Source organism: Xiphophorus maculatus, chromosome 3 (assembly GCF_002775205.1).
Source record: "Xiphophorus maculatus strain JP 163 A chromosome 3, X_maculatus-5.0-male, whole genome shotgun sequence".
NCBI classification, from domain to species: Eukaryota; Metazoa; Chordata; class Actinopteri; order Cyprinodontiformes; family Poeciliidae; genus Xiphophorus; species Xiphophorus maculatus.
In genome coordinates this window covers 15599818-15624799 of record NC_036445.1, presented here as the reverse complement: position 1 = coordinate 15624799, position 24982 = coordinate 15599818, and the positions used below count along the sequence as shown (strand labels likewise).

The following is a 24982-nucleotide window of genomic DNA, read 5'->3' as shown; positions in this document are numbered from 1 at the left end:
TTATTATGAAAAAGTTAGGATTTTTTTGTCATTTGGATGGCAGAATCAACTAATCTATTGCCACAGATGCTTTCTGTAATATTTCATCGAATTAAAAAGGGGGACCAAGCTGACCAATGGCACATGACTGACCTGACTTTTCAGACTGATCTTTTAAAGCTGCATCACTGCATATATATGAGTTATCTTTTGTAAAGTACAAAAAATTGTTTTAATGTGAATGGGAGATAAAAGTATTGTGGCCGTTTTGGTTTGGTAGTGTCTTGGTTATTAATGGTAAGTCGCACCAAGGAGGTGATAATGTTTTAGTCTTGGCTAAGCAAACCTTTCTGTGTGGAGTTGGAATGCAGCATCAGCTCTCAACTCTAGCTACTTTCTAGAACTCTAAAACATTTACATTAGGTTATTAAGTCATCTCAAATTGATTGGACAACTGAGTAGTATGGAGAAGGTGGTGTGCTGCAGTGCCTAAGAAACAAATACAGCTCTTAAATTTGATTCAGTTTGATACTAAATGTTGGAATGAATTTATGTAGGCATACTCCTGCTACTTAAAAACTACAACATTTGTTGTCGATTTATGCTGTATGTATTGCTTATACTATCAGTCAATAAGATCATTGTTGTTTTTCTGTTTAAAATAAGAGCATTTGAATTATGCACATCTTCCACATGTTTTTTTTTGTAAATACTGTGATACATTGAAACGGTGGAATGTTAACCCAAAGTTTGAGAAAGTCTTACCAGCTCTTGGCTAATTGTATTTATCTGTCCTGACACAAGGCACACTCTTAAATAATTGAATAAAAATAATTATACCCATATGAAAATTATGTGCTAAACTCGGTTAACGTATTTTCATGGTTATACCGAACTGAAAGTTTGCTTCTTCACTTTGCAGCCATTGCTCGAAACTTTTAAAAAAATGTAAAATTTCAAACCGTTTTAAAGCCACCAGGCAATCAGATTATTGTATGGATAGTTTGACTGTGTGAGCTTTATATTCCCTAATGACAATCATGTGCAACTCGAGTGTGCATTGCATACAGTTATGGTCTATGTGTCCAGACTAGTAGGCAGTCTGGAGAACATGCATCATTTGGCTTTAAACATCGTATGTTGTTGGGCTTATAAAAGTATGTATTTGTGCCTTGATGTGGCTGTCATAAAACATGTAGCATCCATCCTCCTGGGCAGCCTCAACATTGCTTTCTGACAATCTCTTTTGGTTTGATGATATTGTCACAACAGCTGTCATGCCATAAAAGAGCTTTGTTCACACAAAGCTGTTAGATTTAATGAAATAAATAGATGTTTTTTTTTCTCCTGCACCTCAAACCAGAACAGAATTTAATTAGGGGGGAAAAAAAGGACCCATACAAGATTTAGAAACGTTACAGCGCCTATCTTCAGACACAGAAAATGAAGCTGTTGCCTTTAGAGATAGCTCATCCCCATCAACGCCGCTTTGAAGTCACTTACTTCTTGTCGTTGCTTTCATGATATTTATGAGATGTCTGTTTGCGCACTTCAGAGAGATCTGTGCAGCTTCACAGGAGCGGATGACAGCGAGTCTTGAAACACTAACATGTGAATAGCTCGACTTCCAGGCTGGAATCCATCCCACGCTCTCAGCGACACTTGCGTGCCCCACATCTGCTTGGTCACTTATGATGGCAGGTGGTTCTCACCCCCGCTGAACCCGGGTCAGCGTGCCTCTGGCTGTCCGAGGCAACCCCATCATGGGTTAACGCCGGTCTGTGTCTTTGCCTTTTGCTCCCTGCCAAGAGAAAGAAAATACCTGAAGCTGGACTCCAATGCTTAGCGCTGACATTTTTGGCAAAGGCTGCTGGATTCAAGTCTGTGTTTGATCTTGTGCACTTGAAGCCAAGTAAAACACCAGGAGACTTAAATGTTATTACTTTTTAGTGTGTCAGGTATGTTTCCATATAAACCTCTGTTCTTTTCCAAGTGGACTTTATTTCACAAGCCTTAGAGCTGCTGGGGGAATAAAATGTTTTTTCAGTCATAGCTGGTTGTTTGTTGTGGGATTGTATTCTGTCTTTGTACAGTGTTAATTTTAACTTCATAATTAGTGGGAATAAATCCTAATATAGGCCAAAGGGACAACAGAGGAAGTTTTTAAATCCATTAAACATGATCAGACGAGACATTGTAGATACGCTGCCTTTCAAGATGCTGATTTTTAACATTTTTGTGGACAGAAAAAGCCCGAGGTTTTGCTTGTTTGCTCAAAGAGAGCCGGGGATTCCACTTTTACACATGACTGATCCATTGAATTCAGCAAGTGGAAACCTGAGGTTGGGTTAGACGTTGACCAATGTACACATTACAGTATACAACCAGTAGAAACTGAATCTTTTCATCCCACGGTGGCATCAGAGGGGGCCTTAAAGCTACAAGTCAGATTTTAGTATAATTAGATATAATAATAATTTAAACATTAGTTAGCATTTCACTCTGTTTTCTGTTTCCTCATTTTATTGTACGTTTTAATTTCATAAAAGATTAGCTGTCTTTTAGTTGTCGCCAACAAAAAAGCCCCGTACCTTTTCCCCCTTGTGATATCTCAACTGGCGTGAGGCAACTAATCAGAGGTCAATTTGAGCAGCAGTTGTATTTTGTATGTTTGTTATTTTTTCTCTTCACTCATGTTTCCTGTAATGAATTGTCAATGATGAACACTATGTTCCCCTGATCAGAGATGTATTCAACTCCCACCTCTAGGAGAGCTGGATTCTGGGGGAAGCTGAGGACATGGAGTCTGAATGGACCGTGTCTCTCGCTCTAATATCTGTCTGCCCTTAGTTGTGGTCATAAAGTCTGTGGTGCCGGTCCCTGAATCTGTTGGTGGACACCAGCAGTAAGGGATGCCGTCAAGCTCAAGAAGTTGTCCTACTGAACTGACTGGCTTGTGGGACTCCTGAGGCATCTGAAAGGTACCTGTGTGCTGGTGGAGAGGCAAAAACAAGGACCAGGGAGGAATAGTGCCTTTGGACTGGCAGACTGGGGTTGCTGCTGGTTCCTGGCTACATAGAGGGGAGTCTGGCTGGCAGTTGAACTCTGGCTTCAGGAGGATCAGGTGTGCCATCACGACCGCAGTTGCACAGTTCCATTGTGGTGAAGAGTTCTGAGCCCATCAGGTGAGGCTTTCAATTTAATGGTCAGTCTACATTCCTATCCTCACCAGATGTCATGAAGTTTGGCTCCTGACCTAAAGAACGAGATCCCAGACACAAACAGGGTGGCTGGGCTTTCACTTTGAGACAGAGTGACAATGCCCCCTAGTTACCTCCCTTGGGATTTTAACTAGGCCCCTCCAAAACCCTCTCATTTTTTAGCACTTAAAAGGGTGAAGCAGTGATGAGAATACTGCTTTTCAAAGAACTGCATGCGTTAGAGCATATGCTCCGAGATGACATGCAAACAAAGGAGAATTCACTTATTTTGTTTTTAGTGAACATTTTAAAGGAAAGGTGTGAAGTCCTGCTGTGGATATCCATACTTCATTACCCAGTTTTGTAAATCTATTATCAGTGTATTTAAGTTTGTGGGAAAAAATTCCACAGTGGACATTATTAAAGTAGGACACATACTACAGATTACAGCTTCCTGTAGGCTGAAAACAAAAGGTTAGCCACAGGGTACATGTGGAGAGATCCTGTTTTTGTGAGTCAAATCTGTTATACTTTTCTGTTTATGCAAAGTTTTTGTCTTGTTTTTAACTTCTTCCTTGCATCTGCTGTATTACGTAGATTAAGCCTTACACTCATTCTTACACACTCTTGCGCTATATAGTCAGCATTACCATAAAGGCTTATTCAAACGGTCTCGTTCTCATTGCAAAGAGAAGCTCAAAAGAATTGGAAATCCTGACAGAAATGTGTTCACAAGTGAAAAGATTTCCCCCAACATCCATCTTCCAGCTCTCCATTTTCATGTGCAGAATGCCATTTCTTGAGAGATATATCAAACTCAACCAAACCCAGACCCCTGAGGAGTTTGCCTCTCTGTTCTGCTCTGAGCAGATCCTTTCCCTCTTTGGGACCCCAAGTGCTGCACATGTGTAGGTATCGCTGTTACTCAGCTCATAAAACGATACAGTCACATCTGAAAGTGGTTAGCTGCTGAAACACACTGCTAGGTGCTTCAAAGTTTGGACCTCGACTTCTGCAGACAGCACAGACTGGGACTTCCTCAGGCACAGAGCAATTCCCCACAGCTTGGGTATGGCTGCAAAAAACTTGCTTTTGTTACACAAACCTGTTCTCTCCATCAAAACCTTCAACGGGTTTCCACTACAGCGGAAGTGCATGGTGAGCTACAGGAAAATTTTAATGATTCTTCATGTGTGCTCAGAAGAAAAGAAAATTGTTTTCATAATCTGTGATGATTTTATAGCCCAACACCTTTTGTGTTCTTTCTATATGTGACAGGAAGGGAGGGAGAGGATGAAACGTTCCTGAAAGAGGCCTCTGTTCTCATTTCCTCTGAAGGCAGCCCTCTTTTCTTCCACCCTCCCATTTCTTTCCTGAGCCCCATCTACTTCAAAAAGCTGACCTGGCCCTGTGTGCTGTGTAACATGTTTACCTAAAGGCTCATTTCAAATAAACAGCGCCTCTCCTTGAGATGCCTTCCCCCCTCACTGGGAGCCTTTCAGAGACACCATATGGTTACAGGAGATACATCACAATAAGGACCCTTTCTTTTAAAGCTTGCCGTTCTTTTATTATATCGCAGAGAAGATGATTACTATGGAGAAAAGGCTTAAAATAAACAAAAGCCCTCAGCGAGCTCCAAACTTTCTCATAACGACAGCAAAATTCACTTGTATTGTTGCTCAGCAAGATTTTCCTTTATAACCAGCACCCACTTCTTTGTGTTGATAGGGGCCTGGCTGATCCTATCGCATCAAAGATGCCAGTGTATCAGAGTATTTGAACTTTTACCCCCACTGTCACATGCTTTGCTTTGAGAACTCATGGTAGCACCTGATTATCTCATAACGCTTGAGGTCTTACTGCACATCAGCACTCTCTTCTTTTTTGATCCCTAAATCCTCTTTCAATAAATTCTTATCAGATGTCAAGGGTCCCCCAAGTGGAGCGCTCAGAGACACTCTGTATGGGCTCTGCCAGGCTTTTTGCTTTGCACAAGAGATAAGATAGGGTGCAGAAGGAAACCAACGCAAATGTATTGCAACCCTTGTTTAAGCCTGGACTCTTTCCCAGACTTGTAGACTTGGTTTTTATAATTATGGCTGCCAGAGCAACCGTTTTGCTGCTTGCTCTGCTGCTGCTGCTGTTCTGCAAAAAAAAAAGTGAACTGCAACTGGAGGTGGGGCTGGGCTGAGCTTCCCTCCGCGCCGTAGCCTTTTGATCCTGCTTGTGCCATGGATGAATTACGTTTCAGAATTTCACACTGGGGAACAGTGTGAACACACAGATAGTCTGTCAGGTTTCTTGAAGTACTCACATTTGAGCCTCGATCTAAAGAGAACAAGCACATAGATTTTTTTTCTCAGTGACTTTTATTACTTTCTTCAAATTCAAAAGTTTACATAAACTTTGATAACTATGTCTCTAAGCTCTTTTGGGAAAGCCCAGAAGGTGATTTAATGACTTTTGTAAGCCTACAATAGATTAAGCTAAACATTTTTGAGTTAAATGGAGACATACAGTATATTTTAAAGCCAAATCTCAAACACTGCTTCCTTGTGTGACATCATAGGAAAATATAAAAATCAGCCAATTAGCCATATCAGGAAGAGAACTGTGGACTTTCACAGGTCTAGTTAATCTTTACGTATCATTTCCTGATGCCACCTCTATATGTTCGAACAATTTTACTCAAGAATAAACACCATGAGAATGTTCCTCCATCTTAATGTTTAGGAAAGATAGGATTATTTGTCCCAGAGATGAATGTGAAGACATAGATGATGGCTGAAGTTGGTTGAAGATTGCCTTCATCAAGCCTGTACCTTTATGTGTTGAAATGTCATTCAGACTGGAAGAAGTCAATACCCCAAAAGCATGATTTTGTCAGGGACAAAACTGTATTTTTGGAGACATTTTCTATGATCTGATGAAACCAACAGTTAAGTGTTTGGTTACAATGACCAACTTTGCGTTTGGAGAAGAAATCTTGCAAATCTGAAAATGCCATCCCACGTCAGAAGTACTTGAGGAGGCAGCAATAAGTTATGGGGATATTTAGCTGCTTGAGGGATTTCTGTACTTCCTAAAAACAGATGGCATCATAAAGAAAGAACAATATGTGGAAATAATGAAGCAACATCTCAAGACATCAGCTAGGAAGTTAAAGCTTGGGTACAAATGGGTCTTCCAGATGGACAATAACCTCACTTATAATTCTAAATTAGGAACAAAGTGACTTAAGGACAATAAAGTCAATGTTTTGGAGGATCTCAAGGTTCTGATTCTCAGTCCCATAGAACATTTGTGGGCAAAATAGAAAAGGTGCTTGTGTGAACTAGAAGGCCTACAAACCCAGCTCATCTACGGCAGTTTTGTTTGGAGAAAGGGGGCGAAATTCTAGCATGCTATTATCAAAAGGTTCTGGAAGAAAACTTGTAGCATATCACACAAATTATAAAGTTTAAAAGACAATTATACCAATGGCAAAGAAAAAAATAGGAAAGCTTCTGAATTAAAAAAATCTATAAAATGTACTTTCTCATTATTTAGCAAGTACAAATGATTTTTAACTGAACACAATGTCACAAAGGTGTCTTTTTGAATGAAACGTTTTGGAACAAAACCATGTAGTGTTACACCTGTAAAGTAAATGTAACGTTTTGGATTGTAAACATTTAAAGATTTTTCCACTTGCCACAATTTCTGAAGTGATTTATTGCGTCCATGGCCTCATACTCATTCCCTTATTTCTTTTTGAATATTGTAGGCCTTCAAGTAGTTAGATGCATTTTACCCTCCATCTCATCTGTTCCTCTTCAGCTTTTAACTTGCTTCCCATTTCATGGGAGGTTGCACCTAAAACACCATAGCATGCTCCATGCCTTCACATTAGTTAAAAAAACGTGAAGTCTCCTCGGCTTCCTGAGCACAGCGGGGGTGTATTTTTAGGAATCCTCAGGAAAACACTTGGTGTTGACCCTGTGATGACCTGCTGTCCAGTTCCAGGCGTGTGAGGAACTTCACAGCCTGGAATTGAGCCTGTTCTTCCAATGTTAGGAATTCTCGTGGTCTCCAAGACTGACAACGCCTGTTGGCCGGAGGAGACAGAAGTACCTGACTGTCAGGGAGAGTTACACAACAGCAAAGAGAGAAAGGAGATTAAAGGTATACAGACGCTTTGAACAGGCAGACACAACTTTTTTTCCTCTTTATGCCAGAGTCTAGGTATTCAGTGTCAAAAACTATGCCACAGTCTAGGAAGCCAAGACATTTTTACCCCGAACAGGATGGCCACAAGCCTCAAATTCTTCATAATATAGAGGAGCAGTACCATTTATGCAAACAAGCGGTGTCTGGGGACCTGAGGTTTGGCAGACATTGCTGGTTATAGTTAGGCTATAGCAGATGAGTTATTAGAGGCTCTGCTTCCTTTATGTGCTGCATCCTACTGAACTGCACTGTGTATTTTGGCTGCTTCTGTTCTGCAGCCCTGAATCTCCTTAAGGGTTCAATTCAATAATAGTACACTATAACAGTCATTCATCTCAGTTTCTCCAACATAACTCTTAGACGAATGTGTTGAGAGTTCATGCTACATTGGTGACTCTGGTTTTGGCTCTATAAGCGCCCCTTTTTGTGGTTACTTATATGCATCTGCACTTCCGCAGGTTGGTCATCCATAGGGAGCAGTAACTAGTGGAATGGAGAGTTGTGGTTTTAATCATGAACATGTCCTTCTCTTGTTTTAAAACATGTTAGGGAAATCGGTCTGAGATCTTTCAACAACATGGGTACCTTTCAAAGTGAGGAGACTAAAACTTATGGTAACACTTTATTTGAAGGGGTGTGCATAAGACTGACATGGCACTGTCATAAACATGACATAACATCTGTTATGAACATGGAGTCTTCATGAATGTCCATGTCTATTGTCAGGAAGTGCCATTCAGTAAATGACACTTTTAATGCAAAGTTGTATTAAAAGTTTCATTAAAAGTCCATTAAAAGTGTCATTATTTATCGAATGACCCTTCATGACAATAGTCATAGACATTCATGTTGACTCCTTCATCTTCGTAACAGCTGGTGTGTTTATGATAGCATTATGTCAGACTTATGCACACTCCTTCAAATAAAGTGTTACCAAACTTACACACACAGGCAGATGACACTGTTTTAGCAACCCAGTATATGAGTGAGTTCCAAACAATAATCAATTATTCATGTTGGCCAAATAATGAATCAAAATGCAGCTTGTAACCTCATGAATTTTCAATCATGTTTCAGTCACATTTCACCACATGTGACTGAAACGGTCAGTGTGTCAGTCATATGTGACAAATTAGTATGTTGGTATGTTTTCTTGGAAGGGAAACACCAGGTTGTTAGGCAGTCCTTATCCCAGTGGGGGGGTTTTTCTTTTTGCAATGATGCAACAAAAGCTCATGTATTTTTAAAATCATAAACCATTTCTAAATCCCTAACAATAGCCAAAGTTGTGGTTTGTTAGTTAGCTGAACAAACAGAAAAAGCAAACCAGGATTGTTTGCATCCACATGTCTTAGGGTGATTTTGAGGTTTTATTGATATTGTTGCCTTAAGACAACTTTTTGTATTTAGGCATTTTTTGCACTTAAACAGTTTATAGTGTCATAACATTTCCTGTTCGATGAGGTTGTCTCAATCCAGAAATTTCTTCTCGGAGGAGAACCTACAGCTGCAAACAGATCCTGAGTCTGTGAGCAGAGCTAAAAAAATGCATATTATTGAAACATTTTTAACAATGAATATCTCTTTTTTGTTTTGGAAAATCGCAATCTGAAGATTCTCTCTCCATCTCAATAACATCTCAAGAGTTCATGTCCACTTGATGGCATTTTCAGACTCCCTAAATATCTGCTACCAGGGACACCTCTGCACTAAACACTTTAAACACTAACCATGCGTTCGTTGAGGGAATAACATTACAACATGACATAGAGCTCACAAGTTGATTTTGTAAAATACCCAATTTAATATTTTGGATTAACAAGATAGATAAATAGCTGAGCTGCTAGGTGTTGTAGTCATTTGCTCTGTTGAAGATCCCTTGCCATGGCCTTTCTACATGCAGCTAGTATTTTCAGACTGTGAATGTGTGGATTATCTCTGGGTACTCCGGCATTCTCGCATAGTTGAAATATGCATGTTAGCTTAAGTGGACTCCCTAAATAGCCATTATATGTATGTGCCTATGGTTGTTTTGTTAGGGATGATTTGGGTGACGGTGGTGGGAGTTCGTCCTGCAACTGGTGGGTTGCCAGTTCAGTCTGTCCTCTGTTGTTGTGTCCTTGGGCAAGACACTTGTCCCACCTTGCCTGTTGGTGGTGATCATAGGGTCTGGTGATGCAGCCTCACCTCTGTCAGTGTACCCCAGAGAAGCTATGGCTACAATCCATTAGCTTGCCATCATCAGCATATATGAATGCCTAAAAGTAGTTAGTCTATTACTATTGAATGTTAGTAATGGAGAAGAATTACTGTAACATGTACAACCCATGTAATACCAAAATATTAGTGAGAAAATGTCTACAGCTTCACAATATCTCCATACATACCCAGGATTTCTACTTCAGAGAGAAAACTAACCACTTGTTACAAATAAAAGAGTTAAAAATGACGAAAAAGAACATTATTGAAAACAGATTGTCTATTAAACTTTCTCTAACATATACAAAAGAGCAGATGGTATTTAATGACTGGTGAAAATGCCTCACTTGACCCTGTCATTTAGTATTATGGGGTACCTGGGTTAAAATGGCACTGCTTATAAATTCTAAGACTTGTCGCCACTCTTCCACCCTGACGTGCAGCTGTCCTTCCCCAACATGGTTTGTTTACATTTCTCAGTCACCCACAAGAGCTGTGTAACGCCTCTCGCTCCCTTCAGCCTCCGACCGCAGGGCCTCGCCCCTATGATCTGCCACGGCTGCTTTTCAAAGCTCTGACTCAAATCTCTTGCAGCCCAACAAAATGAGTGGTGAAAACTGTGGTGTCAGGGGTTATCTCACAGGTGAGAGCAATTATAACTGACATCTCAATGCTCGACGGGCAGCTGGAAACCCGATACTGGCGACAGCCGAAAGGAAAAAGCGGTCAAACAGGTGACAGCGATGTGTTGAAATGGTTTATACATTATGGAAGTAGACAAAGCAGTGTTTATCAAGCTTGTTGACCGTGACAGTTCAAACTGTTGGTTTATGCTAAACCTCTGCCAACATGGGATCTGATCCCTTTCATTTCTCAGATGAATGTGTGCAGACAGTAACTACTTTTGGACCGTGACAGGACTGGGTTATAGCCACCTCACCCACAGCCTGGCAATCTGGCATCTTCTATGTTGTTTAAAGGGCCCGTGGAATGTGGAACAAATCCCCTCAGCTTTATCGGCCTGGACGCACTCCCCATTGGCTCCCACTGAGAGCCGGGGGCTTACAGAATTTCACGTGGAGGCCAGAAACGAGGAACATCCTTTTTGGGTCCCAATGTGGGCTTCGATATGCCATCAGCTTGTTCCACTCACCTCTTTCTTGTTGTCAGGTTGTGAATGTGCTCACGGTTGGTTGGGCATGCATCTTTTGTTTGGTTTTGATGAATCCCTGTTGTGTGGTGCTATAATAGAGTTTTATCACAGAAAAAAAATTAATGTAGAAATGTGTGTAGAGTATTTGCATCCTTACAGTTTTTTTCACTTAAATGACAAAGATAAGCATTTTTCAAAAGATGATTTCATTTATTGAAAGACAAAATATATCCAAACCAACCTGAACCTGTTTGGAACTACCCTTGCTGAATTATCAATTAACTCTAAATAGCCACAATTTTTTGTTCATTTTCACTAGCCACTTATATACCTGATTAATACCAGATTTGAAGAATAAAGAAATCACCTAAAAAGAACCTGTCTGAAAACATTAAGATTTCAAAAATAACACGTCTTGTTGCAAAAGCAGATGAGGAACTAAGTAAATGACACAAATCAGGTCACAAAGAAATTTCTATGGCTTTGGGTCTCCACCAAACCCCAGTAAGAGCCAATGAGAGCATGGCCTACTGAAATTATTCCAAGAGTGGATTAACAAGTCATCCAGAAGGTCAACGTTAAAGTCAGTGATTCAGATTCAACAATAAAAAAGAGCCTTAGCAAAAATGACATCCATGGAAGAGCTCCAACTTGAAAACTAGCCAACCAAAAAAAAAAAACACACATACACACACCCACACGCCCACACAAAGGCCATGGCAATGTGAGACACAAAGTCTCACATGGCCAAAAAAAAAAGGACACCTTGATGATCAATAAAACTTTGGGAAAATATCATGGGGATTGGTGAAGCAAGACAAAACTCAAGCTTTTTTAAGGTGCACATAATATTACATCTGATGTGAAGTTAAAACAGTACTTCAGTACAAGAACATCATAGATGGCGGTGGGTGCTTTGGCCGCTTCAAGATCTGGATGACTACTGCATGACTTCTGATTGAAACTGGAAAGTTCTGGAAAAAAAAAAAAAACTTCCACCCATCACTGTGTTAAGCTAAAGGGCACTTGGGTTATGCATGAGCCAAAGCAGACCAGCACGCAGACCCTGAAGGGCTTACAAAGAAAAAAATGAAGGTCTTGAAGTGGCCTTGTCAAAGTCTATGCTTTAAATCCAATTGAGATGGCACGGTCTGACCTTAAACAGGCCCTTTATGCCAAAGCCCTCCACTGTGGTTGAATTAAAACAACTTAGGAAAGACGTGAGCCAAAAGACCTCCACAGCGATGTCAAACACTCACTGCTAGTTATCACACAAACGCTTGACGGCAGTTGTTGCCACCAAAGGTGCAACAACCATCCGATTTCATCCATTTCCAAAAATAATGCATATTTGGCAGATTTGTTTGTTGCTGTAGCATTAACATTCAGTAAGTTGGAACATGCCTGAGTTATTTCAGTATTATTTGGCCTCTGAATTTAATGAAAGACTGCTCATACCTGAATAAGCCTGTCAATCTTTTGTGCGAGTGCTTCATAAAATGCATCAAAGATTTAGGTGTATTCTCAGTGAAGCAGTTTTTTTGTGGTTTTTTAAAAAACATTAATACAGCAAAGACAGCCACAGCTTCCTTCATATCAGTTGCACAAATATGTGAGTGATCTTTCATGCTGCCATAGCTTCATACATTTGCCTCATCTCGATCGGTGAGTTTTATGGAGTCATTGGTATGAACGGCATGATTCCTACGGTAGCTGAATGTGAGACATCTGAGGGCATGGTGCTATGCTCCATTACATCAGGCTCCTATCAAAGCTCATTTTAATGAAGGCAGGCTGATTACAGCAGTGGTGGCAGATTCAAGGCTGTCAGCCAGTGATGCTAATCTTTGTTTAGGGATTCAGGAGGTCACAATCAAAGTGAAAGAAAGATCAGTGACAAAGAGTGAAGAGGACGCTCATTCCTCCGCTGATTGAAGGGGTGCGGCTGACTTTTAGTGGCGTGCACGCTGCTCTTACATAGACAGGCAAGCATGTTCGTCTCTCACCACAGCTGTTGTTATAGTAGGACTGTAGAGGCTGCATTTTAGCAATTCATGTTCTGCCAAGGGAGAGGTTCTGCCTCCTGTTTGACCTTAGAGAGCTTCCTGAACAGGCGGCCATATCTGGGCCATCTCTGCTGTGTGACACAGATGGTCTTCTAGAGTGACCTCTTGTCCAAAGGTATAAAAGATCAGATACACATCCGATTACATTTTTTTTTTTCCAATCGGAAACTCCAATTTATGTAGTCTTTTTATATTAAAAATCAAATTGTGAGCAAACCATATGGCTAAACAAACAGAGGACATTTCATATTGATATATACTATATGTTGGTCACTTATTTAATAGTTTAATGTTTTAACGGTCAAGGTAAGCTAGATCCATCTTGTTTTGTTTTTTTTAACTTGAGTTGCAAAGGTTTGCTGACTCTATGCATATTTCCTGTAGAATAGACTCTACTGTACCATATCATACCCAGATGTTTCCAAACTCAATGTGTTTCAAGACAAACGGGTTCAAAACTGAAAAAGATGAAACAACTTTAAAATATTTTCAGCCTTCCGGTTGTCTGCTGAAGTCCAACTCTCTTTGTGACTGAACTGCGTTGCTTCTGTGTAAACTCACTCTTTCATCTCATTAGAACAAACCTTGTAACATAATGAATAAATCCCTGATGTGATACACATGGCTTTGTAATGGTTGCATGTATGTACATTTTTGCTTTCTGTGACTTTATTGTTAAACAACTCAGTGTTTAAAAAAAAACAGTTCACACTGTGAAATCTTCACTAAATAACCTTTACGTTAAAGTTGCAAAATAGAACGATTAAAATTCTTGACCGAGCGTTCACCGTTCATGCTGAAAACCAGCCATTACCACACGCCACAGGATTTCATATTATGCTAATATTTAAAATTTTGGTATTCGAAAAAATTGTAAATGACCAGGTACATTCAGTTCTCACTGTTTCCTGAGATCATCTGAAAATCCCAAACATCTATTTCCACAAAAAGTAAGGAACTTTTAAGCCACAGAAGGACAGAGATAGAAAAATTACAAAGAGAATGAGGTATTGGTTGTAACGTAAGCAGCTTGTACTTTAGCTCTCTTGCTGGAGAAGAAGCAGAAGTTGCCACAAGTTGTACATCTAATCTTCTTGCTTCAGAGCCCCAAATATTTTAGGCAATGGCCCCTTCCCCCTCCATCCACCCGTCATCTCCTTCTCGTTTGCTCTGCCTCTTTCCAGCAGAACTGCTCACATCTGGTTTTGAGTCGAGGCCAGGTTGGTTTCAGCTGGAACGGGGGGCTTTTATTTCTCAATGGCCCCCGTCCCTCTCCAGTTTCAATCTCAGGAATGCACAAGAAAGTGACGCTTGTTTACGAATGGGTTTTCCTTTCTTTGTAGTAATAACATTTGGGTTCTGATTTTTCTTCACAGGGAACGCCACAATAATTTCCAGTTAATATTGGGGTTGAGAAGGAATGCTGGTCTGCTGGCTGGTGGTCTTGAAGCCTTTTCCGGTGGCGCCCTCTGAAATTTAAGAAAACTCCCACTAATAGCTTCATAGCATTTACCTCCCAATGCTCCCTTTAACATCAAATGCAACAGAGAGCTTAGATTGTTGACCTGGTTTTCCTAGAAAAATAAAAAGGTGCCGATATTTTTGACAAAATAAATGAAGAACAACCTTTACCCATGCTCAGAACTAAGCAGGAAAAAAAAAAGACACACAAATTCAAAACTCCACACAGAAGAAGGTCGGATCCTGTTTTCGTGTCTTTCCAGCATGTGTTTGTACTTCGACACGCATTAAGACATCCGATCGAGCTGCCATATTTCCTCACCCGAGGGAAGAGGAGCCGTGTAAACAATATTAATGTTAGCCTTCGCTATTTTTAAAAGCACAATTTTCAAGTTGCATCATAAGGTCTGGAGCGTGGTCCTAAAGAAGTGTGTGCACTTATTTTTAGGGGGTGAGCCAGAGGGGGAGATGTGAGAACAAAGATGTTCAGTGTTTTCCAGAGGGAGGATGGGTGGTAGGTAGGGAGGGGGTGGCGGAGGTGGGGTGGGAGGACAGACTGCTGGGGGATGTCTGATGTCACCTGGTAGGGAGCTATGAAAGCTTCCCCTGGTTACCTTATCCCACATAAAAGTCTGGCAGAAGACTGAGGCTTTAGGGAAGCTTGGCAGAACAGCGACATTAAACAGGAACAAACATCACTCACCTTTCTTTCTCTCTCTTATGTCGAGGCGTCGGAGAGGCAGAATGTTGACACAGAATGTTGTCACTGCATATTTCCAATACTTAAAAAAAAAAGTATTATCCACATTGGATAATGTGGATCCAATACCTAATGTTTTTTCTCTCTTAAGATGTGCACATTTAAAATGTTTCTTTCACATCACAGCAATGATTTTAAGAAAAGAAAAGAAAAAAACAAAAACAACCCTTTTGTTGTAGGGTAGAGATTTGCGTCCTAAAGAGTCAGTTGTGATCTGATAGTGAAAAAATGAAAGCTGCTCAATGCCAGAGAGCAGTTAATTGCACATGTGGAGGGCAGATTTGATCCCGACACCGTGGGCGATGTGGAGGGAGATGTGTTTAGATGGTGAGCTGCAGACTGCGGTTAGGTACAGGCTGCTTTCTCATTAGCTCCACCAATGGATGTAATGAGCACAGAGGTGGGGCTGGTGCTATTGGTATGGGGACAACATGTGTTTGAAACAAACCCTGTCGGCCCCCTTAAAATAGTGTGTGGCAAGCAACGACAAGTTCTGCATCCCTTACGTTTGCAAAGAAGTCCTCCATCTTTAATGCAACAATTTAATGAAAAAAAAGTTGATGGATAATTCTTCATTGTCTGTTGGATTCAAAATCACCACCTACATCAAACACCTACAGCATGTTTCCCCTCATTTTTGTGTTATGATCTGTAAAAGAAAAAAAAATCTGTGTCAGTTAAAATCAAAATCATCAGGTCAGATATCAAAGAATGCCAGAAATGATGATTCTTTAGCCAGAAAAAGCATGATTGGTCCACCTCTGGAAGATCATGTCTAATTCAGCTGTGAACAGTTTGCTCTGCCACCGTATGGGGGAATGAGGAAGGGAGGAATCAATGGCTGTTTTTGATGTTCCTCTGAGTCCTTACATACTGGCCTTCATTAGGGGGACTGCAGGATAAAAGGGAGGGGATAAAAGCTTCCAGATCAGAGGGAAAACAACAACTTGTCTGAGGAAACCACAAAAGATGGATGCTGTGCGTTTTGTGTATATAAATACACATTTTCTTTCTTTTTGTTTCAAGAATGTGTGCTTTATGATTTAGGGTTTTCTTGTTTATGACAGAAAAAAAAACAGTTTCCATTTCTCCCAGGCCATCCACCAAGCACCATACGTCTGAAAACACCAACAGATTGGTCCCGTCTCCTAACTAGCATTCTCCTCTGCACTTCTCCTCTTATCAACCTTGCTCCTTTCTCGACTTTGTTCCTCTGAACTTCCCTTCCCTCCTTCTTCCCTTTTATCCCTCCTTCCCCTATCTCCTTCCTCCTGCCCGTCTCCCAGGGGTTCCTGTGGCCGTCTGGGCCTTGACCTCCAAGGCTTATCGGACTGCCTCCCATTTAGCTGCGAAGGTCACGACCAGATTACGTCCTGACGTATCGTCCTCTGAAGTCCGGAATAATCAGTCTTTGAGATTCTTAAACAGAACCACAACAGGCCCTGGCGCTGTGATTACTCTGAGAGGCAGAGGGGGTAAACGGGGAGGGGGCTCGCTCACCTAAACGCATTCAGATGTTCATGCTCTCATGAACCTCGGCTCCGTCAAAAGGTACACGGAGTTCTTTTGTTTTCGAGCGCCCTGTCTGTTTTTTATTTGTCTCAATTCAGTGGGCCTCCTTGATTCAATCTGGTGCGATTTTATTTCAAAGCCTGCTGAGCAGCTTAGAGGAACGAGGAATGACGTAAATAAGTTGAATCATTTGTTGTTCAAATATTTGTGGTTTAGGGCCTGTGCTGCACTTAATTTTCATTGTTTCCACAATGCACTTGTAATTAAAAAAGCCTGAGTGTGTGTGTTGCTGCTCCCTCTGCGCGCTTTGCATTTGCACATGTGTGCAATGCTTTGCGGTCCAGTTTTATCCAAGATACGAATTATTCACAAATGGAAGAAGACCAGGTTTTCTTTCCATCCCTCTCTTCTTTCTGTACTGGTGTAATTAGTCAGTTTCATCCTATCTGCAAGGAAATTTCCATCTGGCATACAGCATAAATGCCGCCCAGACCTCATTCTGTGGCTTGTTGCTCATAAGCCAAACTTTTCAGAGTTGAGCTGCTTAAAAAAAAAAAAATGAAGCAATACAACAGAACTTTTTTCCTAAACTCTGGGTTTCCATCAAACACTTCTCAGTGGGTCTCTCATGTCAAACAGGATGAGAATAAACAGGTTGGCTGAGAAAGCGAGCGAGAGAGAGGATGCTCAGATGATGAAGTGCATCACAAGCTTTTTGATGAATGTGAGGGATCCAGTTGAAGGGCTCGGAGGAATCTTGAAAGCTTGGCTGTGGCCGCGCTCGCTGCGTCCCAGACAGTGAAACACAATAAGCGTGCAGATGTTCAAAGTGTTTGGCCGCGCTGGAGCCTGGAGCCCTCTGCCACTCATCTGAGTAGGAAATGCTTTAGCTGGAACTGTTTGTTTTTTCTGTGTCTGTGGTCTGAACTGCAGATTCGCTTACATCTCTAACCCTCTCTCTCCTTTTCCTCTCTCCCATCCTCTGTGTCTTTCTCTCCTCTTTTCTTTTCCCCAGGAGTTTCCGAATGCTGAACTGAAGGAAGGACAATTCACAGACCAACACTGTCCCCTTGAGGGTAGGCGGAGAAGACAGTTAGCCTATCAGATGTATTATGACAGATTGTACCATTTTTTGTTGGCTTGTCCCATGTAGTTGAACAAAAATTGTAAAGTTGTGTTTTAATCTTAAACTGCTCACTTTGAGCTGAGCACACAAAGCCTCATGGCTGCAAAAAGCACCCTTAAAAAGAAATCTTATCAAGAAAAGTAGGTAGGCATCACAGACATCTTTCATAGCAATTAGATTGACATTGTGAGAGTCAAAGATTGTCTTGCATAGAACAAAAGGTTGTCTCCGACTCTTATTTATTGCTTTTCTTTTGCATCGACAGTGATTCTTCCCCAGGAGAAGGCTGAGGGTTGTGAAAGCTACCTGCAGTTCCTGCACTCAGAGGATGGAGAGAAGGAACCTCTCAGAGACGGCACCAAAAGTTCCGGGAAGAAACGCATTAGCGTCAATGTAAGAGTTAATGTGATCTGGCAGCATTTTTGCCTTGTCTGATGTAATTTTTGGATTACAATCTCTCAGTGTTTCTCATCTTAGTAAGTGAGGTTGCAGCTGAAAAAAAAACCTAAGAATCGCTTTGCATTTTTTCATAATTAAAATTTGGTGATTCTGTCTCTCTGTTTTTCACTTTCTAAATGTGAATGCATAAGAAAACGTCTAACTCTATTTTGCAGAGTTAGGCAATCTTTCCTATTCTGTAATGCACGTTTAATGAAAACCTTTGTTGCTGACTAAATAAAACCAGAACAAGCTGTACTTTGCTGCCCCCTGCTGTTTTAAATGCGGATGTGTCTTGCCGTTGGCATGCCTTTGGAGCATAATCGCAGTGATGATGAGGAGGATAAAGAGCTACGCTGAACTGTCTGAGTGTTTATGTGTATGAAAGAGGGACAAATGTTTTTTGTTTTTTCTTCCAGGATGTGGAGTGTGATGTTTCTTTGGAAGATGACAACCGTCAGGAGTGGATCTTCACTCTTTACGACTTTGACAACAGTGGGAAAGTCACCAAAGAAGTATGTGGGCTGGCTTTGCCTCTGGCTACTGAGCTGTTGCTTTTGTAATGCTTCCAAAACGTCCCATCTAATATGTATTTAGACGCATCTTTTTAGTAGTTTTTTTTTTTAAATCAAATTTGGAATTGTAAACGATGTTTTTTGATCTCTAAAGGACATGTCGAGTTTGATGCACACCATCTATGATGTGGTGGATGCCTCTGTGAATCACTCCTGTCATAACAAAAGCAAGACTCTGCGCGTGAAGCTGACCGTCACCCCGGAGCCGAGGAGCCACAGACGAGACACGGGAGCAGGTGAAAAATGAACCGGCTCAGGTTTCCTATTCAGACTTAAAGAGTATTAAAAAAAATCTGAACCTTGATTTTGTTGTTATTTTGTCTCCAGGCTTTATTCCTTACTCCATTATTGGAATAATTAATTCTAAAAAAAAATTAAGTATGTTTTTCATTAATTTATACTAATAGGATATAATTTATATTTGATTTGCAATTAATTTTAACATTTTTTCAAATTAGTTTTTGGTTTAATACAGATTTATCCAGAAACAATAGTGGCATTTTACATGTTTTTTAGCTCATAAGCCCTCTTTTAATGGTTCTGTGATTGTTAAACTCGGCCTGATTAGATACCAAAGTATTTACACTCCCCTTTTTTCAGTTTAGAAGAAGTAAATTGATATGCATTGAGACTAAATCATAACAATACAACAGGTTTGTGTTCATTCAGTCATTATTTAACTTCAACTGTACTTTTTCAGAGCGCTGTCACCACGACGAGAGCCGGTCATCTGACAAGCGTCTCTCCTCATACTTCAGGTTAGTCTGTCTGAAACCTTTCTTATGAAAAATATGTTCAAGCCACACATATGACTTTTCTTTTTACTCTCCTACAGTAGCAAGGGACAGAGCAGTGAGCCTCCGGCCGCCGAGGGTCAGCATTACTGCGTGGATGAGAACACAGAGAGGAGGAACCACTACCTGGACCTGGCTGGTATTGAGAACTACACTTCCAGATTTGAAGGTCAGTTCAGTTCGACATTATTTAACCATTTTGATTTCAGCATACATGTACTATCACCACACATTCAAACTAAGATTTAACTAAAGCAGGAATAACTTAAATACTTTGGCTGTGAAAGATGGAAGCTTTATTCATAATTAAAACATTTGACATATTTTCCATTTTATTTGGTCTATACAAGAACTCAAGTTACATTTATAACTTCTAAAATACTTCAGATGCTCTTTCTTCTGAAACTCCCATCTATTGTCATCATTTTCTTCAGATACCAAATTCATAAATATTTATTTATTCCTGTAAATAAATAATAAAATATTTATAAAGATCTCTCATTACACATTTTTCATTCAGAATTTTCAAGTAAAAATAATTGAATAGTCTAATTTCAGTGAGTTTCGAAATGTATGCTCCATCTCTGAATGTAATGAAAATATCAATCTGGATCTCACTTTTTATAGTCTGTTCTGAAAACATCACTCACCTCTTTTTCATAATAACATGGTAATAGCTTTAAGTCAGCAATGTCTCGTAAGGTGAGCTAAAATAACTTTTGATATTGTAATTGCAGTTTTATCCCAGGATGTATACCTGAGAAAAAATATGTAAAACGTTCCTCCACTAATGCACACCATGGCAGAGTAAAAACAAGCAGTCAGGGTCACTGGAGCTCTCCAGCTGCTGTCAATCTGTGCCACAGCTACAGTTGCTGCAGTTACCGACATGCATCTACATGGCAGCGTTCACTGCAGGGCGGCATAGCTAAAGAAATAACAAGAGGGTAAAAGTTCACCAAGTGCAAGCTGTAAACTTCAACTATTGCATGGTTTCCAAGTTCAGTTTCAGGTTGGATTTTGAGTCGGACATAAACTTTCTTTGGGTCTCTATTATCTCAGAAGCTACAGGTTTCCAGACTGTGTCTCAGCCCCCCTTTTCACATTGACCTGGATTGATACAGTCAATGTGATAGGTTGATGTTTTGTCTGCAAGGGGAAATGTGTCCAGGTTTCCTTTTGTTAGCTTTACTGCAGCATTTCAAAAGTTTCTTTCAGTTTTACTGTGAAAAATATCCATTTACCTTAATTTAATATACCACTACTTTTTATGCTGTCTTTCAGGAACGAACCCAGACTGCCCCGCTCAGGAGACTCAAGTTCATAGCTCACAAAGCCAGAGTCGCTCTCGCTCCCACGAGCCAGAAGCCCAAGTTGTTCACCACCGACGTTCGCAGGTCATTGGTGAAAGCTACAACCCTGCAGAGCCTCGAGCCAAAGGTGCTCAGTTTCTCAAATCCCCTAAAGGGGTCTATAAGGGAAGTGGAGGTAATAACGGAGGTGGCAAATCCAACAAATGCCACAGTTACCACCCTCCCACCCAAACGATGCTGCACAGTGGCAACGCCGCAGGTCACGGGGGTCAGGATGTGTACCACCTGCCACACCAAGCTCAACCCTCAGCCCACCACCAGCACCCTCTGCAGCACAGTCACAGCAAGCGGCTGAAGGCCAGAGCTCGCGATTCCATGTCCCCGACCAAAACCCCTCTGACTCCGCAGCCCCACCACCAACAGCAGCCTGCCATGCCGTCCATGCTGCCCGGCATGGAGAGGGAGCAGGCGTCCGGCCCCCCCGGGAGCCCAGGGATTGTTGTTCCTGTGGTGCAGCGCCATGAGCATCACCATCACCATGAACACCACCACCACCACCACTACCACCACTACCACCAGACATGACAGCTTTATGTATAAATACATATGAGTAACTGAAACCATTACAGGACCAAACCACGCTATTCTGAAGGACTAATCCAATGGAAGCACTCTCCATCCTGGATCTTCAAAGCTTCCTGCAAACTCTACAGATATTCTAAGAAACACTGTACTGAGCTGCCAAGTACACTGATGGTAAATGGTGTCTGCTTAGCAGGATCTCGGCATGTAATAAGAGAGAAATGGCGCAGTTTTTCAGTATTTTCCCCAAATGTTGTACTTGAAAGCCTACACTCCTTCCACATATTTTTTAAGGGGTTCAGTAAAGAAGAAATTCAAATCAGACGACTTCTGTTGTGTCACTCAGTCTCTTCAATCAAAGTCCTATAAAGCTATAGTATGTGTCCGAATAGTTGTTGTTCCGTGTGAGACTTTTTCACAAATGCAGATCTCAGGTGTAAAGGTGCTGCTGCTTGCAAGCTTTCCAGAGAGGCCCCGCTTTCGTGGGACCGGTGCTGTGGGGCCAGGAGGCTTCCTGTTTGTGCGAGGGAGGGAGGAGAGGGGAGAGGGAATATGAAATCACCACTGCCAGTTTTAATGCAAAAATATCTTCGTATATGTATTAAAAATCTATATATGTAAACACATTTTACTGTATAATAATTATGCTCTATATGCATATTTCATCCTGGATCTAATTATGCATATATGTATTTTGTATTTTATATATTTTAATAAACATTATATAGCTCATTTATACAAATGCAGAGAGGTCTTTCTTTTCTTTTTCGCCAGGCATGTATGCCATTTATTTATTACCATACATGATTCCATTGACCCTTTGGTCAAGTGTGCTTCTGTCCTCTGCAGTGCAATTCTAGCCATTCCTGCAAATTATCAGTGTGATCTCAGTTGACATTTTCTTGCAGAAATGTGTCCTTTTTGCTGCCCCTTGTTGACACAAAGCTGTTATCTAAAAGCATTTGCCACATTGTGTGGATTGAAACACTCATACCAGCTTGCTGCCATTTCGGCAAGCTCTGCCCTGTTAGCAACCTGAACCTCTTTGGAACATGATCCTTGGTGCTATAACTGGGCTTTTTTGGACACCTTGAAGTTTGAATTGTCTGATGAAGATTTGTTTTTGGCTCACCTAATCATAACATTTTCTATTACCTATTGCAATTAATTGCAAATCAACCAAGAGTTAGTAAAGATTAAGCAGTAAAATTTGTGAAAAACAGTTGACGTCTGTTTTTATCCTCTAGGTGGCGATAATTGGTCATTCATAGGGATACACTTGACAATTGCAGCTGCAGATGAAGCTATTGACAACACTTGTGCTAAGATATAAACCCAAAGACTGCTTTTAGGATTATGTTTCTTATAAATTAGAGCTCTTGTAGAACAATTAAATTCTATCGAAAATGAAACTTAAACTATCTTTAAATCCAAATTCAAATGTTGCGTTTCAGAGAACATTTTAAATAATTTCAAATATTTGATGTGCTCTGAACAGAAAGCTTTTCTGCCTTGCAGCCTTTATAAAATCTGCTGACGTAAAAATGCCTGTAAACAGGATAGCACCAATTTTCACTGTAAATAAACATAAATAAAACACATCACTTGGCAGCATCTAAACAAATCATGACTTCTGTTCTCCAGCAGAAATGACCCAAAACTAACTGGCTATATAAAAGGTTTTAAGATGGCCTAGTCAAAGCTTCAACTTAAATCCAAATTAGATGATGTGATTTGACCTTAAAAAGGCTGTTCAGAGTTGGAAGCTTCACCATGTGGCTGAATTTAAATTATTCTGCCAGGAAGAGTGGTGCCAAAATTCCCACACATCAATACCCATTGACAGTTTTGACAGCAAGACAGTTTTTTTTTATTCAGGTTATCTTTGACATAAAAAAAATCATAATATGAATCATGTAAGCATAACATAAATAGAAAAGGCCAGATTAATTTATAGGAAGCAACTATTTCTCAGGCCATTGTTTATGGCAAGTATGGACTTTGATATGTAAATTCAATCTAATCAAAAATATATTTTTGATTGATTGAAGATTATTCAGCAGCTTAAAGAGAAGACAGTGAGTAGGTCATCATGCAGTTGGTACTTGCAGCAGCGAAGGAAGACACTTCCTGTCGCTCCTGCTCAACTTGTCTGTTAATGTAATGTGACTACACAGAGTTAAAGAACTGCGCCAAAGCAAAAGTAATTTAAACTTGACCAGTTGTGATGTATAGACGTTCATTTTTTTTAAGGGGTCGGTATAATAGTTTCTTTGTGGCTTTTAGTAATTGCCAGCCTGGGCTCAGAGAATAAAAGCTGCTCCTCGCTCAGTTCGGGAGGGATTTGGCGAGGGAGGGATGAATCCGAGCCCCAACTGTGACTAACAATGGCAGCTAAGAAAGGCGAGGGGAGGGTCACTCTGATGCAAATACCCACTTTTATTCGGCTTGGAAGAGAGCATGCACTGATAGCAACCAAATTCCACCAATAACTGCGAGGATAGGTGACGAAGAAGACTTTTTTTTTTTTTTTTTTAAAGCTCGTATTTTGACTGGTGTCAAAAACTAGTGGTGTGGAGAATTTCATTGAAACCGAGGCAAGTGGAAAACTTTCCAGCGGAACCTGGAGGCATCACTGAAATGTGCCAAATGCACCTGCTGATGGACAACACTCCGTTATATTAAAGGTAAGGTAGCCAACCAACCAGCCTGCAAGTACTTTACGTTTGTTACGCAGTTTACGCTAACGCTCTCTTTCAAGCGCCATTTATGACAAGTTTAGCCTTTAGCAAAAGCACATTTTCTTCTGTGTTTAAGATTCTCGAAAAATCTCTCATTATTCAGAAGTTTTTTTTCTCCCCTTCTCACCCGTCTCTTTCGTTCCTCTCTGCAGCTTATTTAGTGACACTAAGCCTGTCTAGAGAAAACGTGATTATCTGGACCCATCAATACGGTAGATTTCATTCAAAACACGCATGAGAATGGCTTTGGTGCATAATAGATCAGTGGGAGCCTGTCTGTCTGTGAGGAAAACTGAAAGGAATCTCATTTTAGTGTTGGGAAAGTTGAGGGTGCGACAACAGTTTGATCAGGGCCGGATTTAGGATGATGTGGGCCCCTGGGCTGTTGCCAGTTTTGGTGCCTCACCTACTCGCATTTCTTTCATGGATGCAAAGCATAAATTGACATTCATATATACTGTTCAAGGCTTTTCATGTACTATTCTTTTCCTGAATTGATTTCCAGTTCTCTCCACCTCCTAAAGAGTTCATTACAAAAATGTTTTAAAGAAAATATAAAGTCAAATTATGGAAGTTTAGAAACATCTCAACACTAAGATGTTATTCACATGCATCTTAATTTTGATCAAATTAAAACCAAAACTACTCAACTGCATTAGCAGCTTTCATGTGCCATATATGAAACCCACACACTCACTGCTCCAGAATCTCTGTAGCTCAAATACTGCAGCACTGAGCCAATAACAAAATGAACTAACGTTACTCTATAATATTTACACAGATAATGCGACACACATCTCAACCTGCCCAATAATTGAAACTTAAAGTTGAACTCAGTGAAGTTTCTTACTGATGTAATCATTAGCTGACT

At 40.6% G+C, this 24982-nt stretch overlaps 1 protein-coding gene across 2 annotated transcripts in view; it reads left to right on the top strand.

Annotated features, from left to right (window-relative positions):
- nkd2 (naked cuticle homolog 2) overlaps positions 1 to 22103 on the top strand; it is a 29726-nt gene extending 7623 nt beyond the window's left edge. The window contains exons 4-10 of one of the 2 annotated variants that reach the window (XM_023329711.1): positions 17558 to 17618; positions 17934 to 18061; positions 18526 to 18621; positions 18776 to 18917; positions 19382 to 19439; positions 19520 to 19644; positions 20760 to 22103. In XM_023329711.1, the coding sequence (XP_023185479.1) occupies positions 17558 to 17618; positions 17934 to 18061; positions 18526 to 18621; positions 18776 to 18917; positions 19382 to 19439; positions 19520 to 19644; positions 20760 to 21373 (1224 nt within the window). In that variant the 3' untranslated portion in view covers positions 21374 to 22103. Of the gene's footprint in view, positions 1 to 17557; positions 17619 to 17933; positions 18062 to 18525; positions 18622 to 18775; positions 18918 to 19381; positions 19440 to 19516; positions 19645 to 20759 lie in introns of both variants that reach the window. The other variant, XM_014470856.2, reaches the window with a different exon arrangement.
- Positions 22104 to 24982: the final 2879 nt, after the last annotated feature.